This window comes from Meriones unguiculatus, chromosome 20 (genome assembly GCF_030254825.1).
Source record: "Meriones unguiculatus strain TT.TT164.6M chromosome 20, Bangor_MerUng_6.1, whole genome shotgun sequence".
NCBI lineage: Eukaryota > Metazoa > Chordata > Mammalia > Rodentia > Muridae > Meriones > Meriones unguiculatus.
In genome coordinates, this window is record NC_083367.1 from 37537760 (window position 1) to 37565504 (window position 27745).

The following is a 27745-nucleotide window of genomic DNA, read 5'->3' on the forward strand; positions in this document are numbered from 1 at the left end:
TTTAATGAAATAAAATGAAGTTATGATAATGACAGTTCATAAGTCTGTATACTCAGGTCCTGTGTTTATCTCTTTTCTTCTGTTAATTCTCCTGGTAATGTTTGTTTGAACCATATAACATTTTCATTACTGTACTGCTTCCTGAGGTAATAACTGACCTATTTTCAGAAAACTTCTACTTACACAAAATGAATGTAAGATCTTATATGTAATGCTACAAATAGGCAGACCTTTTGAAGTTTTTATTGTCAATTCTTTATTAGACTTACATTCTTACTTTAGAACATGCTTGAAATTCTTTAATGTAGAGCATTTGTAAATGTGGGTTTTTTAAAAATGTAAAACCAGTTTTATTGTATTTTAACACAGAACTGAATATCTTTAAGGTCCAATATCTGTAATGATAACTCCTAAAATTTTCTAGTTTGTCATTAAAACACTCCAGAGATGAGAAAGTTTCTATGGCACTGTATGTCAGGGAAAACCACAACTGTGTTCAGGGCCTAGACATTAGCGCTGTAGCAAGATTGGGTCCCTGGTCTGAAGTGAAGTTGCCATTTGGGCCACAGTCATCTTTTTCTTCAGGCTTCACAATTTAGCCTTTAGTTCCACAAGGATATAGATTAAATTGTCTACTTGTTTGGCGATGATTGCAAAAGATCTGTCAGTGGTGCTTGTAGTTTCTCTAAAAATAGTGATCTTTTGGTAGTCATGGCAGGGGACATCCTAAAGGAACAAACCACCTGGAGGAGCCTCTTGGAAACAGGGGAAGGGGTTGGAAGCAGACCAGTCCTTACAATTGCCCTTTCTTTGTCTGTAGGTAGTCCATGGGCAGGCCCAGGTCATTGTGTAAAGATGCTTCCTGTCAATCAGCAGGAAAAGAAGATACCAAATGCTAGAGAGAGCAGGGAGCACAGAGTACTGTCCAGTTGCTCTGGGCCCAGGGAGTTAGTTATCTACCAGCTCAGCTGCCTTCTAAGAAATCCTAGTGTTTGTTCAGTGAAAAGTTTCTCAGTTCTTTAGCCATTAGCACCATTGCATTCTCTGGGGGCATTTGGCAGTATATTTTGGTAGATTCATGAAGCATGATTACCCCGCAAGAGATGTTCCTGCTCCACAGGAATACACAGTGGAGAGCCATCCTTTTTGACATCTTGTGTTTTTTGTCCATAGAGATGACAATGCAGTCTGAAGGTGTGTCTCCATCTTACACTTTCTGAAGCAGTCGGTGAAAGTGCTAGCAAAGCTGCTCTGAATATCCCTGATACTGCCAAAGTTTAGCTCAAAGTACTGGCATTGCTCATGGTTATCATCATTCTCTTTATGAATAATTAGCCCCCCCCCCATTATCCACAAGCACTTCATCGTCTGCCTTCACCCTCCTTTAAGTGACCCTCCTGGGTTGGCAGGAGCGGTTTGAATAGTTTACTGCTTCTAGCTACTAACGATTTTTCCTTTTGTCCTAAATAGTAAGTGATCAATGAAGACACCTTAAGTCAGTCCATCATTGAGGGTCAGGCAGGAATCCAAGCCTAGAGGCTGGAAGCAGAACCATGGGGGAACTGCTTATGTATCCTTTTTTTTTTTTTTTTTTTTTTTTTTTTGACGTGAAGGAGGGCAAAGGAGAGATACTTGTTTGTGTTTGTGTTTCTTAATGGAAACCATTGGGGAAGTACTGGATGATATGTAAGTGTTCTCTTTAGATAGCATACTAAACGTGTAAACTTTTTGTGCAGGTTTTGACTGGATCATCTCGTCAGAGTTACTCACCTTCTGGCTTTCAGGATTTTAGTAAATGGGAGTCAGTGCTGAAAATAAAAGAAGGACTTCTAAGGCAGAAAGAAATTGTAATTGACAGGTGAGTCTGCTTTTTAGTTACTGTTCCAGAATATTAAAAAAATGTAGATTAGTGAAACAATTACAGTTGCATCCACTGCTTATATTCTGAAATTTAAAACAAATTTCTGTCTCATGTCTGCCCTCTCCAGTCCCACAGCATGCAGGAGCGGTCAGAACTGAGGATAGGCTTGTCTGTCTGATTTCTGACATGCTCTACATTTGCTTTAGTGGAACTCATTGTTTGGAAGATATTTTCTCTCCTTTCTCTGCATGCTGCATCGAACTGTCAGCTGCAAGGTGATGGCTTTATATTTGCCTTTGGAGACATCAGATCTGGAAAGCCACACTAACGTCATGAGTTATGACTGTTATTATTATATTTGAAACCACATAAATATGAAAAAGATATTTTAAAATTTTACATAGACTAGAGTAAGAATTATGGAAGATTTTTTTTAACAAAACTGCACGAACTTTTAATATTTTAGTACCAGAGTTACCAAGAATTCATTTAGTTTTACTAGAAAGTCTCTTGATTATTCTGAGCAATTAATCATAATGTTACTGTGTTATGTTATCTTTAAAATATATGGGTGTACATCATTTATATATACTTTTGGGGTTATCAAGGGTGTTTTATTAAGATATTTTAGAAATCATTTGAGGAGGATTTTTTTTTTTCTGTAACCAGTGTTAATTGTTGCTTATCTTTGTGTGCTACAATGGGATAAATGAAGGAAGTAAAAGATAGCTGAAGAGAGATGGAGAAAAATGGGATGAAATAGAAAAGGAAGTTTAACACAGCATCAGCTGCCCAGTTACTGAGCAAAGAGGGAGGAGAAGCAGTAGATACTTTCAGAAGTAGTTTGCTTTCTCATCATGGAGTTGAACTCGGGATTGAGCTTTCAAGGGTAGGCTACTCAGGGCTGGAGATACAGCTCAGTTACGCTCTATAATGCTTGTCTCCTAAGTGCAAGTCCCTGGGTTCAGTACCCAGTATCATAAAAGGGAATAAAAACCAATATTAGCACCCAATACCATAAAAGGGGATAAAAACCAATATTAGCATTTTTTAAGTGGTCAGTCAAAAACTAAGGGGTCTGGGAACATGTCTCAATTGGTAGAGTACTTGCCTAGAATATTTAGTACCTAGGTTTGCTACCTAGAACCATTTAAAGTTGGGGTAGTTGAAATGCCTGTATTCCTTGGACTCAGAAGGTAGAGATGAAGGCAGGAGGAGCATGAATTTGAGGCTATCTGTGTGTACGTACCAAGCTGGAAGCCAGCTTGGGCTTCATGGAGTAAGGGAGAAGGAGAAGAGAGGGGATAAAGAGAAAGAAGAGAGAGAGAGAAAGCGAAGAGAGAGGGGTTTGGCTGGGAATTGAAAACAGACTGCTCAGCAAGAACAAATCAGAAGAGATATCCACACAGATTCTGCCAGAAACATGGGCTTGGGGTAGTGTGGCAAAGCATTGTGACAGTTTCAAAAGATCACAGTTCTTAACTATTGAACTCAAATATATTGAAATGAATGAAATGCCAGAAGATGATTTCATAAGTTTTCTGGTGAGGATGATCAAGGATATGAGAGAGAATATAAATAAAGAAAACCTGGAATGCTAGGAAAGTAAGCAATACAGAGGAAGAAATTAACAAAATGGTTGGGAAAAAAAAATCAACAGTATGGATGAAAATTTAGCAGCATAAAGGTATTTGAGGTTTAAAAAAAAGTGTTGGAAATGGAAAAAAAAACAACAAAATATTATTAGTTCGCTTGACTAAATAGAAGAAGCACCATCAAAAATGGAGAATGACATTGATAAAATACCACATGCAGCCATCAGTAAAGAAAAGCAAATAAGCATGTGCAAAATGTTCTAAGAACTCTTGGATATGATGAACAAACCAAACCTAGGAAACCATGGGTGGATTAAGATGAGATAAGATAAACACTCAAGACATATTGAATCTAGTCAATGAGATTACAGCAGTAAATTTCCCAAGCCATAAAAATGAAATAGATGTTCAAATTCTAGCCATTTTAGAACAATTTAAGTAGACCTATAACCATCAAAGAGATTGAAGCAGTAATGTTTCACAAAAAATATAAAGTAATAATAATATCAACTTTAGCTAAGATATTAATAATAATAGTAGTAGGAAAAGGATAATACAAATGAAGAGGTCATGTTCATTTATAGATAATATGATTTCTTTCATATTGGGGGAGGATGATATACTTAAAAGACCATAAAGAGTCCACTTAAAACTCTTGGCCCTGACAAATACTTTCACCAAAGTAGCAGAATATAAAATAAAAAAATTTAAAAAGTAGCTTTTTCATACACCAATAAATAAACATACCAAGAAGTGATGGGAGAATCCCATTCACAATGGCATCGATAAAAATAAAATACTTAGGAATAAACCTAACCAAAGAAGTGAAAATTTTCTACAGTGAAAACTTTTTAAGACACTGAGGAAATTGAAGAAAATACTTAGAAGATGAAAAATCCTCCTGTGCTCATGGATTAGCTGAAGCAATCTTATAGAAATGGCTAAATTACCCAAAGGAATCTACAAAGTCAAGGAAATTGCCATCAGAATTCCAAAGATATTTTTTAGAATTACAAAAAAAAAATCAATTAAAAATTTCTTTTGGGGGCTAGGGATACAATTCATTTGGTAGTGCTTGCCTACCCAGGTTCAATTCCATCCTCACATAAACGTGGTATGGTGGTGTGTGCCTGTAGTCCTAGCACTCTGGACATAGGGGTGGGGCAGGGGAGAAGTTTAAGGATCCATTTGTGTGAATCTTCTTTGATGAGGTTAGAGAGGTGCAATATTCTATTGATACAGTAAGCAAGGACCATGCATGGCTATAACCTAGAACCCCTGCTCAGACATAGCCCATGGAAGCTCAGCATCCAAGTGGGTTCCTTAGTAAGGGGAACAGGGACTGTCAATGACATGAACTCAGTGGTGGGCTCTTTGACCTCCTTCCCCCCCACCCCAAGGGAGGAGCAAACTTGCCAGGCCACAGAGGACGACAATGCAGCCAGTCCTAATGAGACCTGATAAACTAGGGTCAGATGGAAGGGGAGGAGGACCTCCCCTATCAGTGGACTTAGAGAGGGGCATGGAGGAGCTGAGGAAGGGAGGGTGGGAGTGAGGGAGGGGTCTCCAGCTGGGATACAAAGTAAATAACCTGTAATTAATATAAAAAATAAGTATTGAGAAATCAGTCTGCGCCAGGCATGGTGGTGCACGTCTGTAATCCCAGCACACTGGGAAGCAAAGGCAGGCAGAACATTGTGAGTTCGAGGCCAGGGTGGTCTACAAAGTGAGTCCAGGACAGACAAGGCTACACAGAGAAACTCTGTCTCAAAAAACAAAACAAACAAACAAAAAAATTAAGTCAGTTTGATACTATGTCCATTTATTAAAATAATACAGGTAGGCTCTCCCTCTGAGGCTTATGACTTATGCAGCCATGGGTTCTTCACCCAGTTGATAGTGCCAGGCATGAGTACTGTCCTCCCTCTTCCCCTTCCCCTTGAGGCTCAGAGATCATTATGGAAGTTCTTGTTAAACAGTGTTTTACCATGATAGGATTATTGTACACAGCATTCACAGCAGTTGTGGTCACCTGTCTAAGCCCTGCTCCAGATGAAGCCAGTCAAAATCCCAGCATGGATCCTGGAAGGGATCATATAGTCCTGCCCCTGGCAAAGGCCTGTTGGCAGTTGATGTCTTCTGGGTGGAGAGAGAGTTGGATTTCTTTAAGGATGTAGTTCCTGGTGGGTTGTCCATCCACTGGTCGCTGGCCCTATACTCATGTACATATAGGAAGCACTAACTGGACTCAGATTTTTTGAAAAGGAATACATGAAGTAGAGATGGAGATATTGTGGTCAGGGTCTAGAGGGAATTAGAACAGGGTGTGCATATAATCAAAATACACTGTATACATGTATGAAATTCTGAAAGAATAAACACACACATGCACACACACACAAGAAGTTCAAAGTCACTCACATTGGGCCCTCCTACATCAAATTACTCATTAAGAAAATACCCTATAAGCTTGCTTACATCCCAATCTTATGGAGGGTTTTTTTTTTTTTTTTTCTGTCAAGTTGACATAAAACTTTCCAGCACATTGTGATAAGTGGAAGCACTTGATAGCAAGAGCATGAAGAGAATATCCTGGCATGTTCACATTATCTTTGTGGAAAAGACAAATGAAGAATATTCTTGGCTCTTCCACATGATCAAAGATAATACTTATAATACATAACAGTAGGTATATTCCTTTCTTGTGCTTGTATTTGCTTAAGGTAGCTATAAACACTACCTCTTGTATTACTTGCTTTAGTTTATGAGAAGTGCTCTGAGATGCCTGGAGGCAGTTTCACTGGCTGAGTTGGCCAGCATGAGAATAGAAATAATCAGCAGAGTGAATAGACAGCCCACAGAATGAAAAAAAAAAAAACAAACCAAAAACAAAACAAAAAAAAAAACTTTGTCAACTTTATTTTATGTGAGTTTAATAATTTGGATATATAGAGTATTGTAAAAATTAACATCACAAAGCTAAGTCATCCAGTTAGTAAATGGCCTAATGAACTGAATAGACTACTTCTGAAGGAGAAACACAAATAGCCAGTAAATACCTGGAAAACTTTGGAAAATGTAATTTTGAAGTGCCTTCGTATTCCATCTGACTCTAGCCAGTGTGCCTGTTTTCAAGAAGTCATGTGGCAACAAATAGTGGTGAGAGTACGGGAAGAAATCAGCTCTTAGTCACACCTGGTAGGAATATAGAATGGTACAGCCACTGTAGGGTCCTGTAGAGGTTCTTTTTTTTTAAATTTAATTTATTTTTTTATTATTAGTTATATTTTATTAACTCTGTATCCCAGCTGTATCCCGCTCCCTTATTCCCTCCCAATCCCACCCTCCCTCCCTCAGCTTCTCCCTGCCCCTTTCCAAGTCCACTGATTGGGGAAGACCTCCTCCCCTTTCATCTGACCCTGTTTTTTCAGGTATCTTCAGGACTGGCTTGCAGAGTCCTCCTCTGTGGCCTAGCAGGACTGCTCCTCCCTTTGGGGGTGGGGAGGTCAAAGAGCCTGCCATTGAGTTCCTGTCAGAAATAGTCCCTGTTCCCCTTATTATAGGAAACCAGTTGGTTACTGAGCTACCATGGGCTTCATCTGAGCAAAGGTTCTAGGTTATATCCATACATGGTCCTTGGTGGAGTGTCAGTCTCAGAAAAGACCCCTGTGCCCAGATATATTTGGTCCTTGTGGAGCTCCTATCCTTTCCACATCATACTAACTCCCCTTCTGCCGAAGGTTTGGTTATGAGTCTTAGTATCTGTTTTGAAACATTGCTAGGTAGAGTCTTTCAGATGCCTTCTGTGGTAGACTCCTGTCATACGTCCAATGCACATCCCATTTGTCTTTCTAAGTAAGGGTTGATCATCTTACCCTGTGTCCGCTTTCTTATTTTCTTTAGGTGTATAGATTTCACCATGCTTATCATATCTTGTAGGTCTATATAAGCGAGTATATACCATGTTTGTCTTTCTCCTTCTGGAATACTTCACTCAGAACGATCTTTTCTAGATCCCACCATTTGCCTGCAAATTTCATTTCTTCGTTTTTGACTACTGAGTAGTATTCCATTGTGTAAAAATACCACAATTTCTGTATCCATTCCTCCATTGATGGACATTTGGGAGGTTCTTTAAAGAACTGAAATCCATGTGATTCATCCATATCATTTTGGGCATATATACTTGAAGAACTCTTAAGTCAGCATGCCAAAGAGATACTTGTAATTTGTGTTTATTGTTGAACTATTCACAATAACCCACTTGGAACCAGCCTAGATTCTGTCAAAAGATGGATGATAAAAATGTGATGTTATACACAATGGAATTTTATGCAGCCACAACCATGACATACTCAGAAAAATGGATGGACTCTCTTATGTGTGGAACCTAAATTTAAAATTTTCTCTTTTCCCCCTCCCACCCTCCATCCCTCTGTCCCTCCCTCCGTGTGTGTGTGTGTGTGTGTGTGTGTGTGTGTGTGTGATGAAACTGGGAATGGGATCATGAGAGGGAAGGAAGAGATCTTAAATGAGGGTGGAATAATGGAATACATGTGATAAGAAAGCTTAAGGAGAGAAGGAAAGGAGCTAGATACAAGTATTCAGAAGACCTGGGGGAAGGATGTTAGGAAAGAGAACATGTGAGCAAAGTGTGACACATGTATGGTGATGCCAAAATGAAACTTTACTTTTATGCTAACCAAAGAGGAAAGAATGGATAGGAAAAGTGGTATTAATGGTAACTTATGGTAAGTATCCTTTTCTTTGAAATGGACACTGTAGTGAAGGAATGGTGGTTATTTTACATCATGGTTATTAGTTAAATTTGAACATTTAAATACAGTTTTGATAGTTTATTTTTATTGTAGTTGTTTATATTAATGCATATAGGATTATTGAATCAGTATTTTAAAATATATTGTTTCACTTTCAGCTGGTCAGTTCTTTTTTTTTAATTAAAATTTTATTTTTTTAATATTAGTTACAGTTTATTAACTTTGTATACCAGCTGTATTCCACTCCCTCATTCCCTCCCAATCCCACTCTCCCTCCCTCATCATCTCCCTACCCCTTTCCAAGTTCACTGATAACGGAGGTCCTCCTCCCCTTCCATCCTACCCTAGCTTATCAGGTATCTTCAGGACTGGCTGCAATGTCCTCCTTTGTGGCCTAGCATGGCTGATCCTCCCTCAGGTGGTGGTGGTGGGGGGTGTCAAAGAGCCAGCCATTGAGTTCATGTCAGAAATAGTCCCTGTTCCCCTTACTAGGGTACCCACTTGGATACTGTCAGCTGGTCGGTTCTACAAGTCAATACTAACATTGATGAGCTAGCATTAGAATTCTGCTGAATCAAACACATGGTCCCCAGCAGTCCTTCCTTTGGTTCAGACACTAGCTACAGATGAGAGCCAGGCCATATCCATCTCACACAGTTATCCCAACTATGTTAACAGAAAAAAAAACCAATTACCTAACTTGGAAATTTAGGGCAGGAAAAGAATTACAATATGTAAACGTATACTTTCTAAGAAAACAATTTAAAAAACCAAAAAATATATCTGTTAATTTTTGTGAAAAAGGTATCTTTCCTATTAAATGTCCTCTGAATAGTTTCTAGTGAGGAGTTTTAAGTATGTAGTTTAGAAATTAATACATAGACTTGCATTTGTTTATACACATATATTACATATATCAATATTATGTTGTAGATAACATCTTCCATTCTTGTTTTTGTGTGTGTCTGTGTGTGTCTAGGCATGTGTAGTACATTCATGTGTAGGTGCATATGTGTGTACATATGCTTGGATATATTTATATGTGTGTGTAGACCTAAAGTTGATCTTAGATGTCTTCCCAGATCCTTCTCCCCTGTATTTATTGGGGAAGGATCTCTAGCTGAAACAAGTGTTTCCAATTCCAGCTAGAGCAGCTAGCCATCTTGTTCTGGGGATCCTTTGTCTCTGCCTACTGAATACTACAGGCAGCCACCACACTTGCATTCTAGGGATTTGAAGCTGCTCTTCAAGCTTAGGTGTCAAACACTTTTATACCAACCATCTCTCCAACCTCATGGTTTTTTTTTGTTTTTTTTTTTTACATAAGAAAAGTGTTTAATAATTTCTCCCAGTGGTTGAAATGAGACAAAACTTTTATACATTTTTGTAAAAGAATTAGCATACTAAAATTTCTCTTCACTATTTCTTAGAACAGTTTATTCTTCATAATGTGACTTTCCTTTATGTTCCACAGGCAGAAGCAACAAATTAACCACCTACATGAAAGGATAAGGGATAATGAACTGCGGGCACAGCATGCCATGCTAGGACATTATGTAAATTGTGAAGACTCTTATATGAGTAGTTTACAGGTAAGACTTTGTAGTTGATTAATAAATCTGTACTTAGATTTATTTATATCATTAGGTTTATTTATCTCATTAGAACGCCTTAAATCAGTGTTTTGAAATGACAGTGAGTTTGCATAATTCATGCTTGCCTGAGAAAGGTGCCTAACTACTTTTTCCCTTTGTCCTTTCACATCCCTTTCCCACAAGCATGCTGAGTAAGTAAGCTTCCAACCATATCATAAACATTTTATCTTTTATTCTGTTTTAGTTCTCTACATTTATAAAAATCTTTAAGAATATGTATTGTTTTGTTTTCTACATTTACATTTAGCTTCTATTTTATAGAAATCATAATTTATTCAACCATCTCTTACTCATGAAAATTAAGGTTGTTTGCTATTTGGGTATATTATAAATATATTTTTTTATAAATATTTTTTTGCTCCTCACATCTTTGTAAATTAAAGCTCTGAGAAATGAAATTTCTGTTATATATATGCATATATATGTTTAAATGTATATTCTACATATGGCTTATTTTTCTTAACATGATGGTCTCCATTTCATCCATTTTCTTGCAAATAACAGTTTCATTTTTCTTTAGAAATGATCAAAACTTCATCCTGTGTCATACATTTCCTTTATTCATCTGTTGGCATCTAGGCTCCATATTTTGTCTGTTGCAAGTCGTGTAGCAGTAAGCATGGGTGGGAGTGTCTCTGGTGTGCTTAGCTTCCTTCCTGCTAGGGATGGTCGTGCTGGATCATGTGTCAGCACTGTTTACTCTTTTGAAGATCCTCCAAACTGTTTTCATAGCAGCTGCACCTGTTTACATTCCAACCACTGTGCTTAATGGCTCCTTTTCCCTAGCTTTCCTGGCCTAAAAAAAAAACAAAAAACAAACAAACAAACAAACATAGCCATTCTGATTAGAAGTAAAATTTCGTGGTAAGCATTTCCCCATGGCTAAGGTGTTGATCGTTTCTTTAAATATTCATTAACTATTGTATTTTTTCCTTTTGAAAATTGATCATTTGATCATTTATTGATTGGATATTTTGGTGTGATTTTTGTTGTTTGTTTTGACTTTTCATTTAGTTCCTTTTAGATCATATGTGTTAATCCATTGTTGAATGTATAGTTGCCAAAGACTTTCTCCCATTTTGTAGACTGTCTCTTCACTGTTGAAAATTTGATTTCATAGTTCCATATGTCAGTTCCTGCAGTTGCTTCCTGAGCTATGGGATATTTTTCCAGAAGCCCTTGCCTGTGTCTATATTTTTGGTGTTTTTTTAACATTTATTAATTATGTATGTGCATATGTGCATGTCCCTTCGAGTATGTGCCATTCTGAGGATGTGGTCAGAGGACAAGTTGTAGGAGCTGGTTTGTTTTTTTTTTATTTTAATTTTTTTTTTTTTTTTTTTTTCATCCTGGACTCAAAGTCAGGCTGCTGAGCTCTCTCACCAGCCCATCTTTATATGTTTGGGGGTGTTTTTCTTTAAGATTTTCATAGTTTCAGGTCTGACATTAAGGCTTTGAATCTATATTTTAACTTATTTATGTTTAAAGTGAGAGGTATGTACCTTTTGTCAGTTTTCTGTAAGTGAATATCTAGTTCTTTTAGGACCATTTTGGTGAAGACTCTTTCCTCCATTATGTTTTTGTACCCTTGTCAAAAATTGGGTGGCTATACCTGTGTGGTGTTATCTGTGGTACCAGCATTTTATTATTTATGCATTTCTTTGAGCCAATATCATGGTAAATTTGTTACTATGGATTTGTAGTATAATTTAAGGTTAGCTATTATGGGTCCTTCGGCGTTGTTGCTCTTTCTCCTTAGGATTGCTTTTGCTATTCAGAATTTTTGGTGCTTTCCTGTTTCTTTTCTTTTCTTTTCTCTTCTCTTCTCTTCTTTTCTTTTCTTTTCTTTTCTTTTCTTTCTTTCCTGCTTTCTTTCCTTCCTTCCTTCCTTCCTTCCTTCCTTCCTTCCTTCCTTCCTTCCTTTCCTTCTTCCTTTCTTCCTTCCTTCCTTCTTCCTTTCTTTCTTCCTTTCTTTTTTCTTTCTTTCTTTTTCTATGAAGAATTGTAGGATTTTTAAAAAAATAATTTATCCATTTCTACAGTTTTAATTCTGCCAGTCTGTTACCATGGGGTGGAGGGTGGGGGGTTTCTATCAATATGCTAATTTCTTTTGAAAGAAATTCTTCGATTTCTTCTGTGTTTGAAAGTTTTAATTGAAAGATGAACAATGCTTTCATCTCCCTGTTTAAGTTTACCCCTAGGGATTTTTGTTTGGTTGGGCTTTATATTTCTGATTTCTTTTGTGGCACGTTCATTATTTAGCTGTAGGAAAACTACTTATTTGTGTAGGTTGTTTTGTGTCCCATTACTTTGATGACAGTGCTTATCACCTCTGAGTTTTCTTGTCTAGTTGTTGGAGTCTTCTAAGTAGACAATCATGCCATCTGTAAAGAGGGACAGTTTGACTTTGTCCTTTCCTGCTTATTTATCTTACTTCCTTCTCATGTCTTATTGCTCTAGTTAAGACTTCAAAACTTATGTTGGGGAAGAGTGGAGAAGTGGACACTGTACTCTCATTCCTGATTTTAATGGAAATGATTTTCCAGTTAGGATAATGTTGGCTCTTGTACTTAGCCTTTATTATGCTGAGATGTGTTCTTCTGTTTCTAGTTTTTTTCCGTGGATTTTATCACAAAAGGGAAAAAAAGGCTTTTTCTGCCCTTCAGTTAATTTATGTGTTATGTTATATTTATTGATTTGTATATGTACACTTGTTCTTGCATTCTCTGGAAGGAAACCACTTGGTGATGGTATATTATCTTTTTCATATATTCTTGAATTTGTTTCCAAGTACCTTTTTGATAACTTTCAGATATATTTTTATCAGGATTATTGGTCCTTAGGGTTAATGTTATGTTCTCATATGGTTATGCTGTCAGATATGCTGGCTTTGTAGAATTGATTTGGTAGTGTTCCTTCTGTTTCTACTCTAAGAACCAGTTTGAAGATTGTTAGTATTAGCTCTTCTTTAAAGGTTTGGTAGACTTCAGGAATAGTCCCATCTGGGTCTGGGATTTTCTTTCTGGGGGGTATTGTTACTGCTGCAGTCTAGATTCTTCTCATACAGATATGTTTATATCTTCCTGTTTTAATTTTGAATTATGTCTTTAGGAGTTTCCTTCTTGTAGATTTTCTTCTTTTATGGACTATCAGTTTTCAAAGTATTTTCAAATTATCATCTGGATCTCAATGGAATATGGTAGTAACCTCTTTAATCTCTAGTTTTATTCATTTACATCTTCTTGGTTACGATGAGTAGGGGCCATCTTACTTTCAGGTTATTATTGAGAGAGGTTTTAATTCCTGTCAACTTGTTAGCTATTATTCTGGGTGGTTAGTTTTTTTATATATATAATTATTTTTGCTCTGCTGATGGTATTAGGGGTTTACTCTGTTGGAAGCAATAGGCTTGCGCTACCTCTCCTTTTTTCATCTTTTTTTTCTAATGAAATTTAATTTTTCTTATGTTCTTGCAGTTGAGATGGTTTTGTCATGTATCACCATGCTCCGCAGGCTGAGCTTGTATATGCTTCTCTTTCCTATGATTTATGCTGATACTGGGCTTAACTGGGTTGGTAGTACCATCTTCAGTAGTTTTTCTTTTCATACCAGCAGCCTTTGCTGACCACTTTTAGCTTTACAATGTCTGAGGTGGACAAGTTCTCCTACTCTCTGAAACGCTGTTTATAAACTCTGGGTTAGCTAATGCTTCACCTAGAAAGGGGTCTCCCATATGCATTGGGAGTCAGGAAGCAAATACAGCACTGTGGTATATACAGGCAGCCCTGTCTGTACTTCCAGAACCCACTCAGCATTGATATTGCTTGTCACAAGGATGTGACTATGCATGCCTTGTACTTCAGCTTCTTGGTCTATGTCAGCGAACTTTATGAACTTCATGGGTAGTAGTAGAGGTTGATGTACCCACTGATCTCAGGTTTGGGACTGTCAGATGTCAAAGTTCCTAGGTGCTGAGCTCACTGACTTGATGTTCAGAGTAGGCTGCACTCCTCTGTAACTGTTGCTGCTTGACTCCCCTGCCTCTTGCACTTCCAGGATTGTCCGGCCCTTTTTTCTCTTGTTACTAACATAGCTGCCTCTTTCGTTGGGGCTGTCAGATTGACTTCAGTCTCCCAAATTACAAACCTAAGTTTCTTGTTCATAAATTGCCAGAGTAGCTCAGTTTTAAATAACACTTTCTCTGTCAAGATGGCACCTGGACATCCATCCCTTCAAGCCACATGTCATTATATGTGTAATGACAGAATGAAATCTCTCTCCACTGCTGGCCCATCCTGTCCAGAAGAGTCTCACCAAACCCCACAAGTAGGTGTGTAGGATGTGCAGCTTGCAGGAGCTGTGCACTCTCTGCGGTCAGACCTGCTGGTCTCTTTCACCTTGGTTGCCTGGCTTACCCTCTGGATGAGGCTTCTTACTTCTGTCATCCTTCTGTCTTCCTCCAACTCTCATCTGTACTGTTACTTGGTGACTTCCAGTTTTACTTTCTTTTTGGAATAATCAGGTTTTTTTTTTTCTTTACCTTGACACTTAACTGTCTTACATGGAAGCAACTTCTAATTTGCCCTCATTGGAAGCTATATAAACCGCTGCTCAAAGGCTTTCCAGTTGACAAAATAATGAACTCTAGAACTCATAATAAAAAACATTTAGAGGCAGGGCTACAGAGATTGCGCAGTGATTTTTTTTTTTAATATTTAATTTTATTTTATGTGCATTAGTGTGATGGTGTCAGATCCCTTGGAATTGGGGTTACAGACAGTTATGAGCTGCCATGTGGGTGCTGGGACTTGAACCCACGTCCTTTGGAAGAGCAGACAGTGCTCTTAACCACTGAGCCATCTAAGAACACTTGGTGCCCTTGCACAGGACCCACAAGCACTCACTTGGTGGCTCACAGCGGTCACTTGAGGCCTCTGTGGGCACTGTATGCATGTGGTACACTGTAATACATGCAGACAAAGCAATCATACGCATACAAAAATACCAATGCTCACTCTAATAGAATATTTTCTGTTTGTAAATCCTGTTTCTTTTATTTCTTTTTCTTCCTTTTTTTTTTTTTTTTTACTATGAAGTTTTTCTAATTCTACTGAGTATTTCCTAAACGAGTTTCATCTATTACAGGTGACTCTGTTTAACATCCCCAGTATTAAACTCTTGAGGTTAAAAAAAAGATAGTTTCTGAATTCATAGTTCTTAAAATAGAACATGTGTATATATTCCTACCTAATATATGTTTTCTTTTTTGAAAAGTTTTTAATTGAAATGAATTGCATCAAGTGCTTTTTCCTTTTCCCTCTATTCTTCTTAGCTGCCCTCTCACAAAACCTTTCCATGTCCTTCACTTTAAATTTGATAGCTGCATAGAATGGCAAAATGGAATTTCTTCCCACTGCTTTGGGTATATTTGTTACATGAATAATACGTATGTCTGTATGCACAAATATATATGAATAAAACCTGCTGAGTCTGTTTTTGTTGTGTGTATATGGTTTCAAGGCTTACCACTCTTCATTAGACAACCAATAGGGTGCTCATCCCTGCAAGAGGCTAATTATCCTTCTCCCAGCAGGCAGTAGTTGCCAGTAGTTGCTTGTCTATGGGTGTACCCCATGAAAATTTTCTTCTTTGATATTAATAGGCCTATTGATATTGCTTTTGTTTGGGTGTTGTTTATACAGACTGTTCCATAGCCAATTTCCTGGTTTTCTGGCTCTTAGAATCTTCCTGCCTCCTTCTGCAATGTTCCTTGAGCCATACATGCAGGAGCTGTGATGCAGATGTGCACACTGGGGATGGGCTCCACATGCCTGGATAAGGACTGTGACCTGAGAATAGAATTGTGAAGAAGCCTAGTTTGCCTGTCCAGTCCAGTGGGGTGCAGTCATGTGGCCACTTCCTTCAATTATTTCTCTCCTTTTCATAGTTTTTTTTTCCTTAAAACTCACCTACATATTTTTTTCTATATACATTTTGTAATTTTGTATTTATTTCCAAAAGAAAATACTGTTAGTCTTTTTATTGGGATTAAAAATTGAAAAATTAATTTTTCCTGGAAATACATGCTTCTGTTTGTAGAATTATTTTGGTCACTCTTTTAAGGTTTTTATACATAGATGTTAAAAACTCATTTGAAGTCAATTTATTATTATATCCTCAAATGTATTATTTCTAAAAATTAAACTAATTGGACATTGAAATCAGGAAACACTAAAAACCAAGCATATGTAAGACTTAAGAAAGTTAGGAGCATTTAACGTAGTGATCTAGCTTGCTGTTTTCTTTTTTTACTTTGATCCCACGTATATCATGATACTTCATTACTCTGTAGCTGTGTAGCCTACTTTGGCTTCAGTTATGAAAGAGCAGGTCTCTATGGGGTAGTGCAGTTTGTGAAAATAGTATTCTTGTGGTAAGTAACCAAGTGTAATTTGGTTTGAAAACACTATTTTTAGTAGGACCATTCAGTATTTCCGTATAACTTCATCCTGAATAAATGTTATTCTGGGATTTTATAATTGTTTTTTCCTTTTTTTTTTTCTGTTGTTGTTTTTAAGGTATCTAAACAGAGTGAGACCAGTAGATGGCTCTCTAAGTCAGTTTATCAGTGATTTCTTTGTGGGACTGTCAGACCTAGGGTCATTACTCTGGTTCACATGGTCTAGATTCTCTACCACTTTCCTTTCTTTTGTTCCTTTTTGAAATTTTTATAGGTTTTTTTTTTGTTTTTGTTTTTTTTTTTTTGTGGTCTGTTTAAGGGTTGGTTTAGGCCCTGATGGTTTCTGTCTTAGGGTGTTATTAGTTACTTATTTAATAAACTTCTTAAATAATACATTAAAAGGGTCCAAGTTTTTTTTTTTTTGCATGTGGGTTTTGGTGTTCCATTTGAGTTTATAACGTTTTCTGGGTGTAGAGGAGTTCTATGGGATTTGTAGTTATGGTCGTCCTTTTATTTCTGACATTAGCAATTTCATTTTCTTCTCTTAGCCTACCTTTTGATTTTTATTGCTTTTGTAAAAATGCTCAACTTTTTGCTTTGTTGAATTTTCTGCATGTATCTCTTATTTCTAATTTTATTGCTTTAGTTTTCCTTTTTATTTTGGATTTAATTTTTGATATTTCTAGCCTACTAGAATTAGAAATTTAGATGATTAATTTTTGATCTTTCTATTTTTATTCAATGGTATAAATTTCCTCTAAGAATTACTTTACTTAGATCTGACAAATTTTCAGTACTATTTTGGCTGAGACTTTTTAAATTTCTCTTGAGTGTTCCTCTTTAGGCCATATATTATTTAGCAGTGCTTTATCTTGGAATGTCTCCATTGTGTGTGTGTGTGTGTGTGTATGTGTGTGTGTGTGTGTTTGTGTGTGTGATGTTTGATTTCTAGTTTGACTCAGACCACAAGTAAGTTAACTTATATACCCCAGAACCACGTGCACATTAATGCCAGTGCTCACAATAAGCTGAGCCCTCCGAGTCAATCATTATTCAAGACAGTAGTACCCAGGCTTGTCTACAGGCTAACTTTATGGCATCATTTTCTCAATTAAGATTCCCTCTTCCCAGATATGTCTAGGCTTGTGTCATGTTGACAAAAGCATCACCACAGCAGAATTCACCTATTTGTGTATGTGTGTTATAGTTCAGGTACATAGGCATTTTTCTTAACTAACTGTCTATCTATCTATCTATCTATCTATCTATCTATCTATCTATCTATCTATCTATCTATCTATTTTATTACAATTTATTCACTTTGTATCCCAGCTATAGTCCCCTTCCTCATCCCCTCCCAATCCAGCCTTCCCATGCCCCTCCCCCAGTCCACTGATAGGGGAGGTCCCTAGCCTATCAGGTCTCATCAGGACTGGCTGCATTGTCTTCCTCTGGGGCCTGGGAAGGCTGCTTCCCCCTCAGAGGTAGGTGATAAAAGAGCCAGCCACTGAGTTCATGTCAGAGATAGCTCCTGTTCCCCTTACTAAGGAACCCACTTGGAGATTAAACTGTGATGCATTATATCTGTGCAGAGGTTCTAGGTTATATCCATCAGAATGGCTAAGATCAAAAACTCAAGTGACAACACATGCTGGAGAGAAGAATGTGGAGAAAGGGAAACCTTCCTCCATTGCTAGTGGGAATGTAAATTTGTACAACCACTTTGGAAATCGATCTGGTGCTTTCTCAGAAAATAGGAATAATTCTACATCAAGATCCAGCTATACCACTCCTAGGCATATATACAAAATATACTCAAGTATACAACAAGGATATTTGCTCAACCTTGTTTGTAGCAGCTTTATTCATAATAGCTAGAATCTGGAGATAACCCATATGTCCCTCAACTGAGGAATGGATACAAAAATTGTGGTACATTTACACAATGGAATACTACTCAGCAATTAAAAACAAGGAAATCATGAAATTTGCAGGCAAATGGTAGGATCTAGAAAAGATCATCCTGAGTGAGGTGTCCCAGAAACAGAAAGACACACATGGTATATACTCAGTTATAAGTGGATATTAGACATATAATATAGGATAAACATACTAAAATCTGTACATGTAAAGAAGCTAATCAAGAAGGAGGTCCCTGGGTAAGATGATCAATCCTCATTCAGAAAGGCAAACTGGATAGATAGAAAACAGGAACAGGACAGGAGCCTACCACAGAGGGCCTCTGAAAGACTCTACCCAGCAGGGTATCAAAGCAGATGCTGAGACTCATAGCCAAACTTTGGGCAGAATGAAGGCAATCCCATGAAAGAAAGGGAAGATAGAAAGACCTGGAGGGACAGGAGTTCCAAAACGGGAGCAACAGAACCAAAAAATCTGGGCACAGGGATCTTTTCTAAATTTACCTATTTTTAAAGAAATGTTTCAAAAGCCACTACTCCACCAAAGCTCATTTATTTTATCTTTTCCATTGTTATCTTCATTTCCATCGCTTTGTACTTAGTGTGACCTTTATTTGGCCACCTCATTATATTGTTTCTGTGCTATAGTTATCTAAGGCCTTCTCCTTTAAAATTTGAATTTATAAAGGCTAGTGCCAGAGTCTGCAACGTTGAACTGTTCCTGCATGTGACAAATTGAAATGAATGCCTACCTTTTGGCAAAGCGCTAGTGCCTTAAGACCCTGTTCAGAGTCACTTCCATACCACCTTCCCTACTGCATCTGCTACTGCATTTTAGTTTTAATTGTGTGTTTTGGACCTTAGAGTAGCCTTTTTAAAATTAGCTTTACAATTTTGACCAATAGGGGTATACTTTGTAAATTTATGTTGAATAAATAGCAGCAGAAATTCAGTGTGATTTATCTAAAGAAATGTATGTATTTTTCTGTCCATCCCTTCCAGATTTTAACCCAAGGAGGATTGTTGTTTTTTTTTTCCTCTAGAAGAACTTCCATCAAACCTTTCTAGATGGAAGAAACATTACTGTTTTTTTTTTTTTTTTCATTCTCTGATTATTTTTTGAGCACTTGTGTGGTGCTGGGCATGATTTTAGACAGTCTATTAATTCTTGTTGAGTTTAAATAGTTGAAATGATTACTTATGAAGAAAATTTTCATGCTTTTTTTTTTTCTGAGACAGGGTCTTAACTGTGTAACTTATTCTGGACTTGCTCTCCCAACCCTCTTTTCTTATTTTCCAATGTTAGAATTATAGGAATTTACCACCACACACCACTTTTTGTTTGTATGTTACTGTTAATTTAGAGGTGTCAGGCTAATAATATTAGCCTATAATTATTATGGCAGTGTTATCTAATTCATTATAATCATAAAAGCCTCAGACAACCTGATGGATGTTAGAGCAGCCTTATATCACCTGGGGCAGGGCAGATATTAACTCTCTAACTTATCTTTACCTCCTGGCCCCATCCCAGGCTATGTCCCAGCCATAATTCCATAAATGCTTGCTTATTCCTCATCTGGGCCAATTCCTCCATCCATGCCGGCCATGTGCTTCTCCCATGCTAACCCATGGCTATATACTTCCTGAACTGTCTTTTCCCCAAGATCCTCTCCTCTCCTCAAAGCCCAGGAACCTTAGCCACGCCTACCCCATTTGCCCTGACCAGGTGTGTCAGCTTTTTTTGTTTTGTTTTGTGTTTTTGTTTGTTTGTTTGTTTTTAGGCAAGGTTACATACATCCTTTTGGGGTATATGAGTAGACGTCTGCTCATAAAAGACAGCAAGCAAACCTTGGGGAGGAAATTAACAATCAAACACAAAGCACTAGACCATGCAGTTACATTTATGTTTAATTACTTCCTTAAAAGTTTTACTTGTATAAGATGAAAGTGTGTAATGCATTATTTGCATTTTTAAGTATACTTTTAAACCAACTACTAGCTGCTTCTCATTGAATTTTTGCTCTGTGCCAGGAGATTACATACGTTTATTGTTCAGTAAACATTGCAAAATGGCTTTATTATTTCTCCATTATAGATGAGTAAACCAAGACTTAGTGATTCTGACTTACTCTAATAATAGTCTGTATTTTGGAAGCAGAAGAGCTAGCAAGGATTTAATGTGAGGCCAGGCTGTTTGTAAAGCTCATAGGTATTTACTTCACTGTAACCCCTTTCCATTTTGTTTTTTGTTTAAGACACGTAAGCTTCTTAAGACTTATCTCCTGTTGTTTTTTCCCAATAGCCACAATATGAGAGCAGTTCAGCCCAGACTCCATTTTCAGAGCAGTCATTGTCCCATCCCCAGCAAGAAGAACTTGAACAGAAGCTAGCATCTACTGAGAAAGAAGTTTTACAGCTCAATGAGTTTCTCAAGCAAAGAATAAACCAATTTAGTGAAGAGAAGAAGAAATTGGAGGAAAAGGTAGGTCTTTTTTATAAATTTGGGGTGGATCAACTGCTTTCTTCAGAAAGAATGCTTGTTTATCATTTTTCCTGTTACAGGTGTTCTGTTAGGTCATACATTTTTATATTATAGCAATTAGTTCTATATGCACCTACTTTCAAGAAATTTGTGCTGTTGGCACAGATCTAAGTCTCTGTTGTTCCTTTCTAACTAGGATTGAAACTTTGTAAAGCCAAATGCCTATACCAGTGACTCTTTCTTATTTTAATTCCTTGTTTCTTGGTTTTATTAACAATTAAGTATGAAGCAAAAAATGAAGTGAAGCTTATCTTTTCAGAAGGATGTTGCCTCAAGTTATTAAGTTGAAGCCGTTATTCTGAATATGTAGATTTTATGTCATATACTGTTTTGTATATCTATAAAAGATCTGTGATCCACAAATGAGAAAATATTCAGCATTTATCTTTATGCATCTGGCTTATTTTACTTAATGGGATGATCTCCATTTGCATCTATTTTTGTTCTCATGACCCCATTCAATATGGCTGAATTAAACTTTACTACACACACACACAAACACACACAAATGCACACATGTGTGCAAGAGAAAGAGATAGAGAGAGAGAGACGTGTGTGATATGTATGTATTAAAACACATTGTCTCCATCCATTCATCTGCGGATAGACACCTAAGATGATTCTGTAGGTCGTCTATTGTGAATAATGCTGTAATAAACATGAACTTGCAGGTGTCTCTGTGGTGAGTTGACTTAGAGTCCTTCAGGTGTATACCCAGGAGCAACATAGGGCGGGTTGTTTTACAATTTCATTTTTAGTTTTATGAATAACTGCTGTACTGATTTTCATAATGTCTGGGCTAATTTACATTTCCATCTTTTTTCCCATATCCTCATCATCGTTTCTCCATTTGTTTTCTGAGCAGGGTTAGATCTAATCTCAGTGCAGTTTTAATTTGCATTTTCCTTATGTGTTAAGGGTACTGAACCTTTTATTTTCATATATTTATTATCCAAATGGATAATACTTCATCTTTATACTTCGTCTTTTGAAAATAGTCCACTCATTTCATTAGTGTGTTTATTGACTGGGTTGTTTTTTAATTGGTCTTATTTGTGAACATTTTGTGAATGGAAGATGTACAGTTTAAAGTCAGTAGAGTCAAATGAGAATATGAAATCTGAAGTTAACCCTGTGCAGGCCTGGGGCTTCCTGGGCCTGTTTACTCTTGTGCCACAGTAGTGTTAACATTGTCTAGTATCAGAACCCCAGAGTGACCTCCAGAAAGAAAATGTTTATACAAACTCATTTATGATATATGGTAAAAATATCCTTGCTTGAAGTATGTAAGTTGGTTCACTATGCCCTTTTCTGTTCCTAAATATTTGGTAAGTTGTTCTGGCTTTGCAAGTTTTAGTAACAGCATCTTCTTTTCTCAGTTCATAAAAAGTATTTTGATATCGTTTTGAAAAATTAGAAATTAGGGTCTGTCCTTTAGAGATGAATATTTGCTTTGAGGATTAAAAAATATTTGTCGGTTTGTTTTTATGCCTTTTGGGTACCTAATAACATTTTAAGATACAGATTTGTGGTTTTTTTTAAGATACAGATTTGAAATTATATATTTTAACATAATTTAAACTCAGGGCAGTTTCAAAATGAACATATTATTATTTAAGTCATAAAGATATAAATACCCTCACCCTAATCTGTGTATAGATAAGCAATAGAAATTATATCATTACTGCCACCTGGCTTGGTATAATTTTTAAAATGACATAATTTATAAAGGCAAACAAATATCCTCCAAATTCTTTATTTCAGATACATAAAAGTTTTGAGGAGAAGAAAAATAATCTTAAAATGGAGTAAGGCAGATCTTAATTCAGTTGATGATATTTACTGTAACCTGAGACTCATTGATAAATTCAGTGATACCCAAGAATGAAACATTAATTTTGTAATTTTTAGTAACTCAAAACTGAGGATTCATGTTTTCCTTTAGCTGAAAACCAGAGATAGATACATCAGCAGCCTGAAAAAGAAATGCCAGAAGGAATCTGAGCAAAACAAAGAAAAGCAAAGAAGAATTGAGACCTTGGAAAAGTACCTGGCAGATCTTCCAACGCTAGATGATGTACAGAGTCAGAGCCTCCAGGTAAAGTGGTCAGACATGCAGCTCTGCAGTGCTTGTAGCATGTGTTAGGGTTAGCTACCTGGAAATCGCATACTCAGTTGCTGTTCCTAAGATATTCTAAAACTGTTCATGTAAGAGTAAAGAGAACTCTCTTTTGTTCAGTATGCGATTACCTTTGTAGTAATCCTACATGATAACTTAGTGTTCTGTTTTTAAACTTTATTTTTTATTTATTGTATGCCTGTGTGATGTGTGTATAGAAGTCAGAGAACAACTTTGTGGCTCTCTTCTACCTTTATGTTGGTTCCAGGCATCAGACTTAACATCAGGCCTGTCCTGCAAAACACCTTTATTGCCTCTGCCTTCTCTTTGGCCCCTAACATTCTATTTTGAAAAGGTAGTAGTTTCTAAACCTAGATGTTAACTCTTCCTCTTATATTCACATTCACTCTAGTTTTCTGGGACTCAAGGCTTTTCAAGACTTGTCGAGTATTATTATAGATGTTTATTTTCATCACTGTTCTGAAGTGTGCTGTAATTTTTTATATACTTTGATCTATAGTCCCTGTTCACTCCTCTGACTTATATTTTTCTTTCTTAATACCTCATTCAAAGTCTTTTTTTTTTTTTAACCAGTTCTGGTGAAGACTTCTTGAAACATGAATCCACTCCAGTTTTCTCAGTTCTTCCAAGCCATGTGTTTTCAACCTTGGCATAAAAGCATTTGGGGCACAGAAGCTGTTCTGTGTGGTGTGCCTTGTGCACTTCATGATATGTGGTTCTTGTAATCAGTGCCTCTGGCCTCAGCCTCCTAGATGATAATAGTGCAGCTTCTCTCCCAAAGCAAATGACAGAGGCCATTTGTCAATTTCTTCTGGAGGTAAAAATCATCCTCAGTTGAGAATTATTTATATAAGTTTAGGATGTATATAGACAGAGATTCTTTATTATAATTTTTAATTTTTAAAACTAAGAGAGATTATATATAAAAGAAGGCACTTTAGGGCCATAGGAGATTGCGTGAACAGAAAGAGGCGGCAGTAAAGAATTAAAACACAAGAGATCATAGCACCTAATACCCATTAGGATACCCACTCCCAAGAGTCATGGTGCTCCTGGACCCTGCTTATAACAGTGCTATTTACAATAGTCAAAATATGGAACCAATAAGGTGCCCACAAATGGATGGATAGATACACAATGATAGTACATACATAGAATCTACTATTATTGGGTCTTAAAAATGAAGGAAATTCTGACACATGCATGAATAAACCTGGAAAACATTTTATAATAAAATAAGTATAGTAAAATAAGCCAGCCATAAATAGGCAACATTGTTTGATTGTATTGGATGAGATTCAAAGATAGTCCAACTGCAGAGGCACAGAAGGTAGCGGAGTAGGTTACCGTGGAGTGGGTGAACAGTGACTGGAAAGAAATTTAATTGGTATAGGTGTATTTGATAAGTTCCGGAGTTGTCAAAATAACAGTCTGTATATACCCAATACTGAAGAGTGAGACATCCAGACTTGGTGATGTTATGATAGTAAATTTTATTTTTTATGTCTTACCATACTTAAAAATAAAGTTTATAAGTTTTATGACTCTTTGTATCTTATAGAAAGTGCTTCCAGTCTTCTTCCTCATAGTACCATTCTCCCAACTCTTTCACATAAAGGAAGAAATAGTGTGAAGTTCTTTAGATAAAATATAGAATGATTATAAGTGATAAGTCTGTTTAACCTTGAGAATATTAGTAATTTAATGATAGTATATTTAATATTGCACGCATCACAAACTGTAAATATGTTTCCTTAGCTGCAAGTTCTTGAAGAAAAAAACAAGAATTTGCAAGAGACTTTGATAGACACAGAGAAGAAGCTTGAGGAGATTAAGAAACAATGTCAAGATAAAGAAACACAGCTACTGTGCCAGAAGAAGAAGGAAAAGGAGCTGGTGACTTCTGTTCAGAGGTAAGGAGACCTGCCATGTCTTCACACTCTTTAAGTCAATATCGTCGTCAGGTTTGTTCTGCTTAAATGATGCCGTCATTATTACCTTAGTGTTTGCCTTGAAAATGTGCTGTATGATTTTACTGAAGCTGATTGGTTCAATTGTAATCTAATATTTTGAAGCACTATACTAGTATCTTGCCAAAAATTTTAGGTGAAAATAGCAAAAGAACGAATAAACAAGGTCAACTCAGCAACTGAAGGCTGAGAATGCCATCCCAAACCCTTCAGTTGAAGGTTTTATCAAGACAAGTGAAAATTCTAAACAGTTAAAAGTAAGCTACAAAATGCACTACATTCCTTCATAGAGAGCTCACCAAAGGGAATTGATGGGCTCTGATTTCACCTCACTGTGAATGACTGAGTACGATATGCTTTCCAGACCCACTCACACATTTTTTTCCTCATTTTACACTTTAAAATACAAATTGTTATACAGTGAGTAGCATTTGTTGGTCTACTCAATTCGTGCTTAAACTTGGAAATTATTATAACCCTAGAAAACTGTTACATGCATAGGTTTATGTTCTTTTTTTTTTTTTTTACAACCTTTAAACCTGATTGCTGTCAATCATGAATAGATTTGACTGTCCTGAACAGTCAAATCACAAAAATCAAAAAGATGAGTGTAAGAAATCCATTAGGTATATTAGGTAGAAGCTTGGTATGTTATGGTATTACTGCTTTACTCTTACTTTCTAGTCTGAAGTATGCTTTGTTTACTATTTTCTCTTAGATTTCAGTAAACTCTGATTTCTGTTCTTGATGTCAGGTTTTCAAAACTGTCATAGTTTTGAGTCTACATTTTTATTCTATTATTTTTTCTTTCTTGCACTTTAATTTTTTATGAATTCATAATTTATACCAACTTCTTGGTCTTTAAGAAACTTCCTGATTGTTACTAATTCAGACATTTTATCTTTGTTGATAAAAGTAAAAAGAGTGCACGAGTTCTGTTTGTAGTCCACTGTGACCAAGGGATGCACAACTGTGGAGCTTGGAACTGCCATAGCATTTCTGGGAGATAACTTCGTGCCATTGTGTCCCACTGTTTGCTTTTGCAGATTTGTGTCATTTTCTGTGTTCTCTTTTGTTAGGTTTTTGTACGACAGTGAGCTACATATGCTTGATTGATGAAGATTAGTATAATGTCTTCAAGAAAACATTTTGCATTTTAAATTTTATCTTGAGGCTAACAGATATCTTCAAAAATTCCTTTTGCTTTTAAAGTTTAATTTTAACTCTTCAGTATTTATATTAAGTGGCATCACTTAACATTGAGGGATAGGAATGGTATCTAAGATTCCTTGACTCTAGGATATTTCTTATATTTCGAAAGACTTTCAGATGTATATATGACTATAAATTATGTCATTACATTTTATATAATGTTTCTAATCCTTTTTAATTAAGAAATTCATAAATAACAAGGCTTTTCAATAGAAATGAAAGTTTAAGGAGTTCTGCTGTTCAAGGGCTTTCTTACTTTTGGAAATGACTTTGCTTCATAATCCAAGCATAAATCCATGAAAGAAAATTTAGTGATGTGTAGCAACACAGCACAGTTTCTTACTATTATTGGCTCTTTTTTTGAACTGTAAAGATTTTATTTGTGCATTTGGGTGTATGAGTGTGTGACAGCCAGGGGTGAACTTCTGGTATCATTCCTCTGGTGATATCCACCTTGGTGTTTGAGACAGAATCTCTCAGTGGTCAGAGGCTTGCCAAGTAAGTTACGTTAGCAGGGAGCTCAAGGGAGCTGCCTGTTTCCACCTCCCTGGTGCTGGTGTACAAGCATGTGCTGCCATGCTTGCTTTATTAACATGGGTTAGGGACATAGAACTCATGTCCTTGGGCTTACACAGAGTTATCTCCCCAAACTAAAAGATTTCAATTTTTTTAATTTTTAATTTTTTTCTTCACAGTTTATTTATTATATATCCCAATTGAAGCCCTCGCCTTTAACTACCCCAGTCATACCCTTCTTACCTCTTCTCCTCATCCCCTTCCCCTAGTCCACTGAAAAGGGGGAGTTCTCTACTATTGCCATTTGCACATAGCTTGTTAAGTCTCATCAGGACTGCTTGGATCTTCCTTTGTAGCCTGGCAAGGCTGCATCATCAGGGGCAGTCAGCTGAGTTCATGATCAAGGCAGCTCTTGATCCCCTCACTTAGAGGTCCACATGGAGACTGAGCTGCCAATCGGCCACATCTGAGCATCCATCTTCAGACCTAAAGGAGTTAAACACTAAGGAGGATCCTAGGGAAGATAATTAAATCTCATTCAGAATGTCAAATAGGTTAGATACCAGAAGTGGTAGAAGAGAAGAAACAGGATGGGAGTCTACTATAGAGGTTCCTCTGAAAGGATCCACCCAACAGGGGATTGAAGCAGATGCTGAGACTCAGGGCTGAACTTTGGGCAGAGTGCAAGGAAGGAGTTTTGTGGAGGAAAGAGAGGAGTGGGTCTTAGAGGGACATGGAAGGGACAGGAGCGCCACAAGGAGACCAACAAAACTAAAAGATCTGAGCCCAGGGGGTCCTGCAGAGACTGATGCTCCAATGGAGAACCATGCATGGAGAGGACCTAGACCCTTTGCTCAGGTGTGGCTGATTGGCAGCTCAGTCTCTAAAAGATTTTAATTTTAGAGTGCATTTTATGCTCAGTGTTTAAGTACATAGAAAAATACTGTTTTACACCAAATATAATTGTACTTGTAAGTAAATATTTTTTTTACAATTAACAATGTATTGCAAAGCAATACACAATATCAATATTACATTAATGATCATTGGTACCACATCCACAGCCCGTATTCTGCCACTGGTGCTATCAGCTC

At 36.8% G+C, this 27745-nt stretch overlaps 1 protein-coding gene across 3 annotated transcripts in view; it reads left to right on the forward strand.

Annotated features, from left to right (window-relative positions):
• The window catches only part of Cep85l (centrosomal protein 85 like), a 116425-nt gene that overhangs the window by 70961 nt on the left and 17719 nt on the right, over nucleotides 1-27745 (forward strand). For all 3 annotated transcript variants that reach the window (XM_060373537.1, XM_021651972.2, XM_060373538.1), the window contains 5 exons: nucleotides 1737-1858; nucleotides 9709-9826; nucleotides 20574-20753; nucleotides 22759-22911; nucleotides 24712-24866. In XM_060373537.1, coding sequence (XP_060229520.1) covers nucleotides 1737-1858; nucleotides 9709-9826; nucleotides 20574-20753; nucleotides 22759-22911; nucleotides 24712-24866 — 728 coding nt within the window. The remainder of the gene's footprint in view (nucleotides 1-1736; nucleotides 1859-9708; nucleotides 9827-20573; nucleotides 20754-22758; nucleotides 22912-24711; nucleotides 24867-27745) is intronic.